We start from the raw sequence: 13782 nt of genomic DNA on the forward strand, positions 1-13782 counted from the left end.
TCACACAACCGTCCCTTGACCTTCCTCGCATCACTCTCCCTCCTCCCTCCCTCCCTCCCTCCCCCAACCTCCCTTCCTCCAAAAGCGAGAAGAAGGTGCTGCCGTCAACTTTGTGGACCCCGAGGAGGTGGCTCGGTGACCCTCTGGCCTCTCCTTGAAAGCGGCATATACCTTTCACCTCCTGGAACACCAAAGAACGTGCAGCACGAGGAGGTTCTCATTGAAGAGCGGCACGTGTTCAGCTTGTCCCGGAAGCCTGCAAAGGCGAGTTTTCGTGAACAAGAGAAACAAAAAGGCGAGGATGCTGTTTCAAGCGTTGCTTGCCTGCCAAGGAGTCTGCCTACCCACCGTACCCACTTTTTCATCTGTTCATGCGAGTGTGACAAGGCAGAGACATGGCTGTATGTCTCCCACAAGACTTTCCTTTTTCTTTTTTCTTTTTCTTCTGTTGCTGTGGTTTACTGTAAAGCACTACAATGCTTACTGTTTACAATAGCTCCCATTTTTGCTTGTATTCACTGTTCTTTACCTCATCATTTAGTATTTGTTTCTCAATTTTAACTTCGTCTCTAAGCAGCTGTCCTTTTATTTTATATTTACAGAGCTCATTTTTCGCGGTGACATTTCTTGAGCAAACGGTGCATGTTTGGCTCCAGCTTTGTCCTAAAGAAATATTTCTTTCTTCGGCGTTCTTCACATTTTTAGTGTAAGTAAATGTTTCTGTACATTGTGTCTGTACGAGAGTATTGGTGCTTCCCACTTATTGCGTCGTGATTGTGAGCTGTCTTCGTGTGGTGATGAATATTTTCGTTATGCTGGCTAGTGAGGTTACAGCATTGTGTCAGTGTTCTTCGCCTTTGTGCACAGAGAAGGAATGCATCTTTTAACAATTAGATGTTGGCTTCGCGTGACAAGGCTTATCCTCAATGTAACATCAGGTCCTTGGTGTTACAGTCCTTGGACCTTGGTAACTAAGGAAATATGGGAAATTGAATTAAGTATGAAGCATTCTCCCCCCAAAAAATTTCATGTGACATTTGATACATCCGTTTTCCAGTAAGAGATCATCTTTGCTACATATGGAGGCAGCAGATGAAAATTGGGATGCTTTTATATACATGCTATGCTAGAGTTAGTGTAATTTACTGCTTCAAGGCACAGCTGGTTTTGTGCTCACTACTCAGTAAACATTACTGCGCTACTCAAGCAGTAGCGCTACCTAAGCACGTCATTGATTGACATAAGCAGTGCAGGTTGACCTTTTTTTAGCAGCCATCATTGCACAGAAAAGCTATTAGAAGAGCTGAGTATGAGGTGACTACTCAAAGTCACAGTGATTGAATGTTCTAATATTAAACAGTGATTTACCAATGAACAGTACTTAATTTTAGACTCTTGGATGGATGCTCAAGTCGAATATAAAAATATTCACCCTCTTTTTAAATCTGTCAGTGACTTGCTCTAGTAGCAGCACCTCCGCCTGCCCAGATGTCTATTTTGTAGATTTCTCAACCACGACTGTAAGCATTGGAGACGAGGGAGCAATTTATGAAAAGCAGTATGTGGCACCATAGTTTTCTTTAAACCCATTTAACTGTGTAACACATATATCTAATGATTATGCATTACAAGAACAAATAAGTAGCACTTTTTGCAGAAGTGTGTATAGAAGTTGGAGAAACAATCAAATGAAGCACCTGTTACCATATCTGCACAAATACAGTTGAACCTGGATATATCAAACCCACATATAACGAATTACTGTGTATATGGAACAGATGTAAAATCTCCTTGAACATTTCTCTATAAAATTTTTTAATTTTATATATGAATTTACCTGTATGTCAAACGTTTTTGTGATCCTCTTCAGATTCGATGTATCTGGGCTTGACTGTATGCAATGCAGACCCTCTGTGGCCTTAAAATGCATTGAGACATCAAAATACGGGAAGGGGGGGGGGGGGGGGGACGACAGCAAAGGGCTTTGAAGAATGAAAAGAATACACACAGAAATATACTTAAACTTGTGCTTATATCTGTCTACACTTAGTTCCTCCTTGCTGACTGAGGGCAGTGTGAGCTAGTGCAGTTGGGCCACCGCTTGTACTCTGTTTCACAATAAAATGGCACTGGAGTGGGAGCTACGGCTGTCACCCGGTTATCTCCCTGTGCAGCATGCGTCCCTGCGTTGGCGTCATCTGCACTTGCCTGGGCACTTCAACCCGAGTGTCAGAAACACGCCTACCAACGCCACATTAGACAGATTTAGTATGGCATTTTAGCTGTGCACCTTTGTGTACACAAAACGTACTACTGCCCTTAACATGCACATTTTAAGAGAGTTCAAAAGTGGTTGAATGAGGGATGTCTGTAATCAACATACCGACAAGGGGACTTGTATTCGTTGAGGCAACAACTGCTTTCCTCAATAGAACAAGTAATGTGAGGGCAATAACTGACCACTGTTGACCATTTCAAGTCTCTATCTTCCTGTGTACCTCTTATCTTTTTTGGGGGCATTCTCAGAGAGGAATCTCGGAACATTCCACATGTCCAAAGCTATGCACTGTTGTGCTATCTCATAGACACTAATCAAGCCATATCTGCACCAAAGATGGTATCTTTGGCTAAGCCTAAGTTAGGTTGTCTTAATTACAGCAGTGGACCATCATTAGTACGTCATTGTTAAAAGTGGAATGAGTCTAAACGAAAACCAACTTGGCACATCTAAGACATGCTATGGTATAGGATACACAGAGGCTTTGCATTTGCTCTACTAACACTGCCTATTATTTTGAAACAGAGTACTGTTTGCTCTGATCCCACTGTTGCACCATGCCACTTTGTATCTTAGGTGTGTGGGGAAACCTTCTGATGCAACATTCAAAGAAGTCTAGCGGTTGTCTTTTTTCCATTACTCTGATGGGGGTAGATCAAAGTGCATTGAGCAACAACACCTTGGCTTACGTTCTAGCATGAGTAAAGATAATCTGAAGTTCTAGCAAACAGAATATTCGTTTTTTTTTTTTCTCCAAAATCGCATGCGACAGATGCATTGTTCAGCCTTTTGATGTGTATGTCTGGAAGGGGCAGCAATTACCTGAATGAATAATTTCAATATCCTAGTTAAAAATATTGACTAGTTAACTTTCTAATTATTCACTTCAGGGTGCTAGTTGTAACTGTAACGTGCCCTAAAATGAAGTCACATCTGCTTAGCATAAATCTTAATACCAGCACCACTTTCGAGGTATCCATCCTTAAAATGTGCTAGTAAATGCATTGATGTTCCATTTAAAAGTTTCCCTAAAACATCCCTCTAGTAGATTCAGGCGATCTTGCCAAAAAATGCACTGGCATTTTTTGGGCAAATTTTAGGGACAGATATCTCGAAAGTAGTGCTAGTCTTAGAATGTCTGCAACCCACCGCAGTAGCTTAGTGGCTGTGGTGTGGCGCTCCTGCTGAACTCTCGGTTGCAGGTTCCATCCCGGTCGCAGCAACCACATTTTGATGGGGGCAAAATGCAAAAACGCTGTTGTACTTAGATTTAGATGCATGTTAAGGAACCCTTGGTGGTCAAAATTAATCTGGAGTCCTCCCCCACTAAGACAACCTCATAATCAAAATGTGGTTTTGGCACGAAGAATTGCAGAATTTAATTTTTAATTTAGAGTTTCTTCTAAGCAGATTTCTGTTGCTTCTAGAAATTCGCCTGGAGAGGCCGGAGTGTGCCAGTCTCCAAGCGAATAAAGAAAAAAAAAAATCTGTTCAAGCTTGAAAAGTTACCGGCATGTGGTGTGCTACAAGAATGAGTTGCTGGCTTCATAAATTTTCAGTTGATGTGCAGGAAAGTTAAATTGGATATGATGGCGGTGTGAAATCATGAGATGACATGACTGCAGTGCTTGAGCAAAGTGCTCATTACATTGGGCAAGCAGTTTCTGCGTACCCAGCAAAGCAGTGCCTTTTCTTGCAGGGTACCCTTCGATAAAAGTGCTAGTGCCAACTTGTTAACCGTTTTTCTATTGATATGTCACCATGGTGAGCTGAATTTGCAAACCTGCAGCACTTGATTTTTGGCAAACTGGGTCACTTGTTTTCTCTACATGTTGGGTGTATCCAGCTTTTTTAACTGCTTAGACACTGGCACTGCTTGAGGGTTATGAAGAGACACATCATGACACAATATTAGATATTTTCTAGTAAAATATACCCACATATTTACAAGCTCATTGATAAACATATTTTTATATACCACACTTGATCATGGTGCTTATGTCAACTGGAATATCATTATCAGTTATCTTTATCTTGCTTGTAATCAAAGAAAGCATTGCCAAGCAGTGGCTAAATTTGGGCATTTGTCACTGTATGCTACAGTTGTAGTCAAGCCTATTGTCTTCAGCTTGCTTTGCTAAACACCTAACATTGTTTTGTGTGAAAGTGGTGGACTCTTGGCCTCGTAGAGGCTTGTTTCAATGAGCTTTATGAAGCGGTGCTTCGCACAGCTAACATTCCACAAGGGTAAAGTTGTCAAGAAGAAAAAGAGAGAAGTCTGCTAGCAAATTTTTACAATAAGCAACCACAACAATTTGATTAAAATTCATGTTTTCTTTTTTTTTCTTTTCTCTTTATTTTATAGTAGTTAGACGTAAAAGAAATTGAAGTTGGGATAGAGCCCCTCTTTCTCTCCGTTTTAGATTCTCCTGTGTGTAAATTCATTGAGTTGACTTATTATTCCGAATGTTGTTTCTCACAGTGCACTGTGATGCATTGTTTGCCAAGGTTGTTTTGAGCTCTTTCTGTGTTATTTGCCTTTTAAGTAGCTTGTGTGTCAGTGTCTTAACATAGACTAACTCATTGCAACTGTGTTCTCTTTATATACGTTTGCAGAGTCCCCCCCTCCCTCTCCTTCCATATGTGAAATTTAAGGTTGCTTTTGCATATTGCTTTCTGGTTTGTTTCCAAGTGCCACTGATTCCAAGTGCCATGCTGTTCCTGGTCTATTGCAGAAACCGAAAAACCTTAAACTGCTGTCACAGGGGAATATTTTGCATCATTTGTAGTAAATAACATTTGGTGTTATCGTTATATATTGTGGGGTGCCTTGTGGCAAAAAAAAAAAAAAAAACTTACTAATGGCAAGCACATATGATGACAATAACTGTGTGAAAAATGGGTCCACTAAGCACCAGTGGTATTTCAGTGTATGCCAAATAATGCCTTTAGGTGAGGGAAATGCAGCAAGGCCTGCCAGTGTGTACTGCACAATGGGTGCGCATTTTCAAGAACTCCAGGTGGTCAAAATTAATGTGGAGTTTCCTACCACAGCGTGCCTCATAGTCATATTGTGGGTTTGGCTCGTAAAACCCCAGAATTTATTTTAAGGCTTGCCAGTGCCAAACAAATGAGTTTATACTAACATACATCTGTACAAGATTTAAAATGTTTGTGCATGAGATTTATGGACATAGCTTTATTGACTATCATTGACCTGGTGCCCTCTGATTGCACAGGAATAATGGTGGTAGTCTTGCCCCTGCCTCACTAACAATACACTTGGTGCTTATCAGACAATCTTACCTGAGATCTTAGACAAGCTTACAGTGTTTATCAAGTAATGATCTTGCATGATTAGTTCTGTCAAGACTCGAGTCGGAACACTGGTCCAGTTGTGGGTGTGGCAGAATGGTATAAAGTTAGGTACTGTCATGCAGTGCGCACGATAAACTTCTTCTTAATAAGAACCGAGAGGAGTGATTTGACCAACTTTAGAAATAGGCATAAGCATTGCAGGTGCCGACGTCACCCTTGCCTAATGATATTTGCATGCACTCATTCGTGTAGTACTTTGTTCGTGACATTAACCCTCCACTAAGCACCAGTGGTATTTTAGTGTATGCCAAACAATGCCTTTAGGTGAGGGAAATGCAGCCAAGGCTTGCTGGCAGATAGAAATACCAGAAAAAAAAAAATTCTATCTATATGTGCAAAACACATAGAGAATAAGCATAATCAATGAAAAGAAAGAATATTTTCCAGAAACTTTCTCAGCAATAGTGAAGAAACACCAGGCAGAAAACTTGAAGTGGGCTTCACCCCAAGGCACCTATGGCTTCGTTTGAAATTTTTATTGACAGCACTCATCATATGTGACCCATAGGTATACATGTCATTTGCTTTAGATTGCATGTGTGACACCGCCGCAGCTGGAGATCTTGCATCAACCGTGCTCTGATCATGCTGTCAAAAGAAAGAATGCCGCATGGCAAACATTTTCCTCGTCCTGTGTTCCTGCTATAAACCAACAAATGACGCTTGCTGCATGTCGTTCAGTTATGGCCGAACACATTTAGCTAGAAACATCGTACTCAATACCGAAACTTGCAAGAAAAAAAAAGTTATTTGTAGTATGTTGCCTGTAGGCAACACAGAAAGCTAATGTGATCTAAAAGATGTGTTGCTCGTCAATTTCTGCTATTCCAAATTTGCTGCTACCTGTGTACTGCATCTGAAAGTAAACCATCACATTTAAAGTGCGTATGTATCCCACAAAAGGTGTGTGCTCAGTCAGGGGGGAAGAAATATGTGCTATTCCCCTCCCTCTCCTTTCCCTGCTTGTCGTGTCTTCGGTATTTTTATGAATTTTAAAGTACACGGTTTGGCAGATATGATACAAAAAACATAAAATATTCCTCTGTGACAGTTTAGGAAGCTACGCAATTCCTGCTACAGGATTTATGCCTTTTAGTTCCTTGTACCATATTTTTGTGCATATAACCTGCACCCCCTTTTGTAGCCCTTGGAAGAGGGACGAAAGAAAGAAGTTGTGTGCAGCCCATACAATTAACAATTAAAAAAAGAAAAGCGGTGCTCAAGTCTTTACATATAAAACTTCACCCACGGTATGGCACAAAGAAAATTTTCAGAATCGATATTCGTTTTCATGTTCAGTTAAGACTGCTTTCAATGCTTTTCAGTGTAGTGTGGCTTGTACGGCAGTGAGCTGTGTACAAAATGGGTATAACCTTTTACTTCTTTATCTTCATGAATTTCTGGTGCGGGTAATGTGCATGAAAATGTGGCACTTCGTGTACAACTGGCTGATACACCAAGTTCTCTAGGAGCTGATGCTTAAATGCTTGTGTTGTCATCGCTCTCGTAGTAAACATTTTTGCAAGCATCCCCTAGCGTTCTTTTCTATGTGTGTTTCTGTTTCCGAATAGAGAATGCTACTGTCAGTTTTCTTGCATGCTGGTACAGTGATTCTTTCTGCGAGCCATTGCAGGCTAATGTGCCATGACGTAGTGAACTATATTTAGTGTTACAGGCAGGTTTTAGTTTTGGTGTAAAACATGTTTTTAGTCATAGTCCTGAAAAGCAGATTATAGTTGTTTGATCTAGAATCAACCTTTTTTTAGTCATTGTGTTACGAAGTTTTAGCTTGCAAGTTACAAGTGCTTTCCTTTAAGTGTTTGAAGCAGCAGTGCTGAGTATTAAGTGTACTGTGCTGCTGTCTTCTTGGGTTGTAGTGGGAAAAAAAAAAAAAAAAAAGCTGCAGCGTGCAAAGATGCCAGATGTAACTGTGTTGTATGAGTTTTGTTCTTTAAAAGTGCATCCTGCAGTGCAGCTATACAAAGAATGGTTCAAGATGTTGCTAGTACCGTCTGCTTGAAACACAACGTTCATATTGTTGTGATGAGGTGCAGAAAGGGAGGTTTAATTGCGGTTTTGAAGGTGTCTTGCATCTTCTTTTGTGTGTGTGTGGCTGTTGAACAAACGGTACTGTTGTTGAGAGCATGATTGATTGTTCACTGTTAGGACTTCTGTAAAAAAAAAAAAAAGAAAACTGCGATTTTGAGAATGTTGCATAATTGTTACTTTTTTTTTTCTTTTTTAATTTTCAGTCACGATTGTGATCCTTGAGGGCATTGTTTTGTGTACTTTCCTTGTTTCGAAAGCACTTGTGCTTGTTCGTTCGCTTTCTGCCGCATCTTAGATTTGCTGTAGCCTCTGAACACTGTAGGAAATGTTCTATCTGGTGTATCCGAAGTTTTGTTCAGAAACTAAGCCCTAGCTAAAAGTCACTAGCTGCATAATTTCTTGTCATACTCTGGCAGACACTCTAGTGAACTGTTTTGCTACATCGGTGTACTGCACTTTCTCCTTACGGGTGTGCTCTGTTTGGTACTGAGTGAGACAATGCACCCATAACAATTTGCTCAAGACAGGCAGCAGTGCATTAAAAATCTGCAGATGCCTTTAGGTTTTCAAAAAGATGCATCCTATCAAGTGTTGCTGCAGTAATACAAACACCCACTGGGCTTATTGCAAGTCTTGGTTGAAGCATATACCTTGCTTGTCTTGGGCAATTTGGCCTTATTTTTATTAATGAGAAGTATCTATGACAGCGAGCTTTATTCATATTGAGGGTCTTGCAGACGCAGACCACTTGTCATTGTAAAAGTTCCCAGCATATACAGATATGTATTTTTGATGTATCGATGTTCTTTCTCTTGTGCATGCCTGTTATAACGGCCGAGCATGCCGAGTCTTCATGACTGCGCAGTCGTGCTGATCTTGTTGTTTGTCATAGTTTTGCCGTCCTTGCATGTGGTGCGCACATCATTGTACTGCAACTCCTGAGCCGCACATGTGTAGTACTAGATGTAAGTTGTGCACAATATAAACGTTATACATGTTATACATGTGTGAATTTGCCAAAGTGAAAGACTCGCCTTGTCATCTGCTGGCTGCTGCTGCTGTTGCTGCTGTTTTCTGCACAAATATAGCTGGAAGATTTTTGTTTTTTTCCTTGTATATTTGCATCGTTTTGTTGTGGTTTTTAAGAGTTTGTTGCAGAGTACATTTTTCTCCTTCTTTTTTATGTCTGCTTGAACCCTTTCGTACCTTCATCTATGTTGTACTTGCGTGCCATCGTTACACATTTCGCTTCCTGACAAGCCTTATGTCTTGAAAAATAAATGGTTATGTTGACTCTTTTGTCACTTGCCGTTACTGATTTGCTTGAATAGGCTATTAAGCAGGGTGTCACTAAGTAGTTCAGTGGCATGGCTGGGTGCAAAGAGCTCCCTCGGTCATTCCACCAACAAACACTGTTTAAGCAACTTACAATATTAAAATGCAAGACTGTACTTTGCTTCCTTAATTTTATGAGAAAATGGACGAATAAGAACCATGTGGCGTTTATTGCTTGTATGCTTTTGCTAGCTGGAACCCTACACAGCACCTGCAACTGGGTGGGTGGGGAATGTGACAGCCAGATGATCTTCTAGCAGCCTCAAATTGCCACCTTGATTCAGCAGAATGCTAGCACTTGCTTGCTCTGATGCAAGCAAAAAAAATTTATTAGGAACAGTTTTTTATTTTATTTTCTTCTCGTGCGAGCTACACAGAAGTGTTGCTGGTCTGACTTGTAAGCCCCAGTGCAGGATTCTCAAGCCTGTCATGGAATACATATATTTTGACAGAGAAACTGAAAGATGCGCGACAATTAGCATGTCATATTCAACTCCATAAATGGCCTATTGGTCCTGAACATGTGCTACCTAATGCCAGCGCTAGAACAGTGCGCATCTCTGCAGAGCGTTAAAGGTGCTGGAATGCAAATAGATGCCACAGGTGTTATTTTTTTTCCCCTCTTGGCAGTAGTTACACCATTGGCAAACATGGGCGGCATGTGCCCGCCATGGCTACAGTGTTGTCTGCACCATCCTTATCCTTCCTCTGTGCAGTGTGCTGGTTCGCCTCCCTTGACACGAAGCAGGTCAGAGTAAAATGGAACAAACTATTTCTCTTCTCTGTGTTCTCTTCTTCTGGCTTCACCTATTACCCTCTTTCATCCAAAACTCCTTTTACGTGTGCGTTGCAGAGCAAGCAAGTGTTAGTTGTTGCTACCATCATGGTAGACCCCTCCCCTCTTTTTCTTAAAATTTAAAGCTCTCCGTGTTGTGCCGGAACATGCAACCCTGATAATAGCATAGTTCGGTCGAAAGTCAAAAGTCGTGCAGTTACAACATGTATTAGACCTGAAATAACCTAATTTAAGATGGGGACTGCGTGTTAGAGGCAAAGAAAAGGAGGTCAGGTGCTGTCGAGGGTGCGGCAATTGAACCCCACCCGCCCGCCTAACGCCTGTTCTTCTTGGTTCTTTTTGCCAGGGCGGGGCTGTCGGCAGCGCCTGACCTCGACTACAACCTGTGTGACATGGACCTTGCAGAGTTGGATATACCCGTTGATTTTTCAAGCATCAACGTTAGTGAGCTCGTGACGTACACTACCAAAGCTAACTGAGCTCCTCCCTTCCCCCTCTTCTCTGGCAGGTGAGCTCAGGAGAAACCTTTTCATTTTCTTGTGTGATGAGCACTGTACCTGCACTGACATGAACCCTGCTCTTTCGCTTAGCCACTAGCTCTCTTCCTTTTGCTTTGTCGTAGTGGGTTAGGGCACGTCCTTTGCAATAGTTAGTGTGTGTTGCACTCCCACTTCAGTTTGATGGTTTTGCTCCGTCCTATAATGAACGCGTGCCTCCACCACCACTTGCTTACGTCTGCACACACTTTTCCAGTCCCATCCCTGCACCAGTCACCCTTTTTCCTTTTTCCTTTCTTCACGTTTTAATTTCGTTGATGCCCTTTGTATTCATTGACCTGCCTGGCCAATCAAATTATACCTGTGTCGTGGGGACTGTGGATGCCCTCACTGGAAAACAGGTGCAGTAGACTGTTGTGTTTGAAGTTGCAGGAAATAAGAGGAATGCAGTGACAATCAGTCCAAACTGCACGTTTAAAAATTGCAAATACTTGACTGCAAATTGCTAAATTGCTAAATCCTGGACTGCACATGTGCCCTACGAATGTAGTGTCACTACTCAGTCTTGCTCATGGCAAAGCAGCGCACCTTTACAGCTATGAGGCCAGAATGAAATCTGTAGTTTTAATACAAACAACCATGCACACCCATTTGTCTCAACCCCTAGTGGTGGACCAGTGGCTGTGGTGGATCAGTGGTTATGGTTTTTCTGTGCTGAGAACATGGCCGTGTTTTTGACTCCTTCCACAGCTGCTGCTTTATAATAGGGCTAGAATGCAAAAACGCTCATGTATGGGTGCACACTAAAGAACTTTGGATAAACAAAATAAATCTGAGTTCTCTTACAATCACTGCATTGATTTGAGCAAATCAATCAATCAGTCAGTCAGTTCAATGTAGCACATAGTTTGCAGCAGCCGGCGACAAGCAGTTGGATGACATCGTCTCTTAACAAAGAATGCAGATTCACAGCTCCTCAGTGAATGTCCTCATTTGCTCAATGACATGGTTACCTTAGGTTTATTAGCCGAAATATGGATTAAAAGTGTACACACAGCTGCGTAAGGGCACGTGTACTTTCCTTTTCACACAGAGTGAGGACTAAGTTTTGCTTAGGACTTGCATTAAAGGGACCCTGAACCACCCCTCGGGCTTGGTGAAATTGCAGTCTGCGGGTAGCATACGCTGCTGTGAACATGTCAGCCAAGTTTTGCTGTCATATGCACTATATAGAGCTTGCAGGCAGAGTGCAAAGTCACCTTTTTCTCAAACGCTCTCTTTTCAACAGAACACCCACTGGGGTGGCTCAGTCAGCTAAGGCGTTGCGCTGCTGAGCACGAGGTAGCGGGATCGAATCCCGGCCGCGGCGGCCGCATTTCGATGGAGGCGAAATGCAAAAACGTCCGTGTGCTTGCGTTGTAGTGCACGTTAGAACCCCAGGTGGTCAAAATAAATCCGGAGCCCTCCACTACGGTGTGCCTCATAATTAAAACTGGTTTTGGAACGTAAAACCCCAGAAAAAAGAATTTTCAACAGAACCCATGTTCCTCACTTTTTTCTGGACGCTTTATTTCGTAGTAAAGCGGATTCCCATACGCGGCTGCTGTGGTTGGCTGTGTAGTGTAGACACCATGGCCGCCGCGGGGCGCTGCCACGAGTCCACTGGCTAAGCCCACTGTGGCTCGCTGAGGACAACCGCATTTTGTTTACGCTTAGCGCATTGTAGGTGCCAAAATTGGAAGTCGTGGCGTCTAAAATGACATTTAACATACAAAATTAAATTTTAACTGCATGCCACAGTGACATTAAGAAGGCGGAGCTTTGTGGCCATGCTCCACTCCGCTGTAGCCTTCGCAGTGCAAGGCATTAAAGAAGGAACGGGAGCACAGCGGAGGCAGTGTTTGATTGCCAGTAACTCTGCTTCTCTTTAACGTATTAAAGTACTTTTTGCAGGAAAGTATTTCTGAAATACCCTATTTTCACTTCAAATGCATTTCTCCACTTTGATAAAAAGTGGTTCAAAGCCCCTTTAAGCCAGCTCCAACATCCACCCTCCCTGTGTACTTGCTTCTTACAAGAGTTTGAATCGAGAATGCCTGCTGGGCTTGTCAGCCCATGCAGAATCGTCCAATGACTAAGCAAGCCCAGCAGCTGCAACAGGCAAGAATGGTTGCTCAGCAAACGGCTGTCTAGCGGCGAGCAGGACTGCTGAAGCTACAAGCTGACGGCAGGCAGCCCAGTTCAAAGCACTCTGCTGCTAGTGAGCCACACAATTCGAAGCGAGAAACTGCCAATGGGTAGATGGGAATAAGTACAGACGAGATGTATAGGCACATGCAGAATCACAGCTGTCAGGAGACAAGTACCACTGGTGCTAAGTGTTGTTGTAGTGGATGATCAGGCTTCATTCTTCCCTTCTTTTCTGTTGTGCTGCAGGGCAGTGTACTGGGTCCTTTGCTGTTTTTAGTGTTTAGTACCTCTTTTAGTATAAAGATTTTCGCAGATGACTGTATTATATATAAATAAATATTGTGCAAAAGAGTGACCCTGCTGTTTTACAGCACCAGTTGTTGAAAGTTAAGCAGTGGTGTCGAACAAGGGACATGGAAGTTAATGTTAAAAAAACTCTTCAAAATTGCATGCAACGAACAGCCTAGTATTGGTGCCTATACACCTTACAGTCAAGAAATAGTACAGGTAACTGAGCACAAATATTTAGACGTTACACTCACTTAAAAATTTTCTTGGTCAGCTCATGTTTCCGAGATTTGTGCATCAGCCTTCAGGAAGTTGTGTTTTTAAGGATGAAGTTAGGAAAAGCTCCAACAAAGCTCAGAATTATTGGTATACAATACATACGTCAGGTCTAAAATAGAATGTGTTGGTGATTTGGTATCCCCGAACTAAACAGGATATACGAAAGCCAGAGAGATGTTACAAAGGAAAGCTGTCAGATTTATTTGTGGGAAATGTAAAAGGAATGACCCCCATAATAAGCTTATGCATGATAATGACATTCCAACATTTCAAATGCGTAGAAAATATACTCGCATACTGCAATTCCATAATATGTTACGACGCTTAACTACCTGAACGACTCGACACACACATGATCGTGCGCTGAAACCGCTTTTTGCAAAACAGATGCATTTAAACAGTTTTTCCCACAGACTATTCCCGACTGAAACACCATTCTTAAAACTGTTTTTAGTTGAACATCATCAATGATATACAAGAAATACCACTTCGATTTGGCCTATCCCAGGCCCATTGAGGATGTTCATTGCAGTGTCAGGCCAGATGCATACAGAACTCTTTTTCAAGCGAAGCTTGTATCGCCTCACAAGTGTCGGTGCTGTTGAAGGTATGACCACAAAAAAAAAACGTCTCTCTCGTGCAACTGAAGGAAAATGGTGGGAAAGGCTAAGAAAAGACCGCTGGGGAAGGGC

At 42.1% G+C, this 13782-nt stretch overlaps 1 protein-coding gene across 5 annotated transcripts in view; it reads left to right on the forward strand.

Moving 5' to 3' along the window:
* Positions 1-13782, forward strand: part of LOC119456101 (signal transducer and activator of transcription 5A-like) — a 139572-nt gene that overhangs the window by 109160 nt on the left and 16630 nt on the right. For 4 of the 5 annotated variants that reach the window (XM_037717700.2, XM_037717699.2, XM_037717701.2 and 1 more), the window contains exon 19: positions 10183-10344. In XM_037717700.2, the coding sequence (XP_037573628.1) occupies positions 10183-10315 (133 nt within the window). In that variant the 3' untranslated portion in view covers positions 10316-10344. Of the gene's footprint in view, positions 1-85; positions 8999-10182; positions 10345-13782 lie in introns of those variants that run through there. The other variant, XM_037717703.2, reaches the window with a different exon arrangement.

The sequence above is a fragment of the Dermacentor silvarum genome, chromosome 6, assembly GCF_013339745.2.
Source record: "Dermacentor silvarum isolate Dsil-2018 chromosome 6, BIME_Dsil_1.4, whole genome shotgun sequence".
NCBI classification, from domain to species: domain Eukaryota; kingdom Metazoa; phylum Arthropoda; class Arachnida; order Ixodida; family Ixodidae; genus Dermacentor; species Dermacentor silvarum.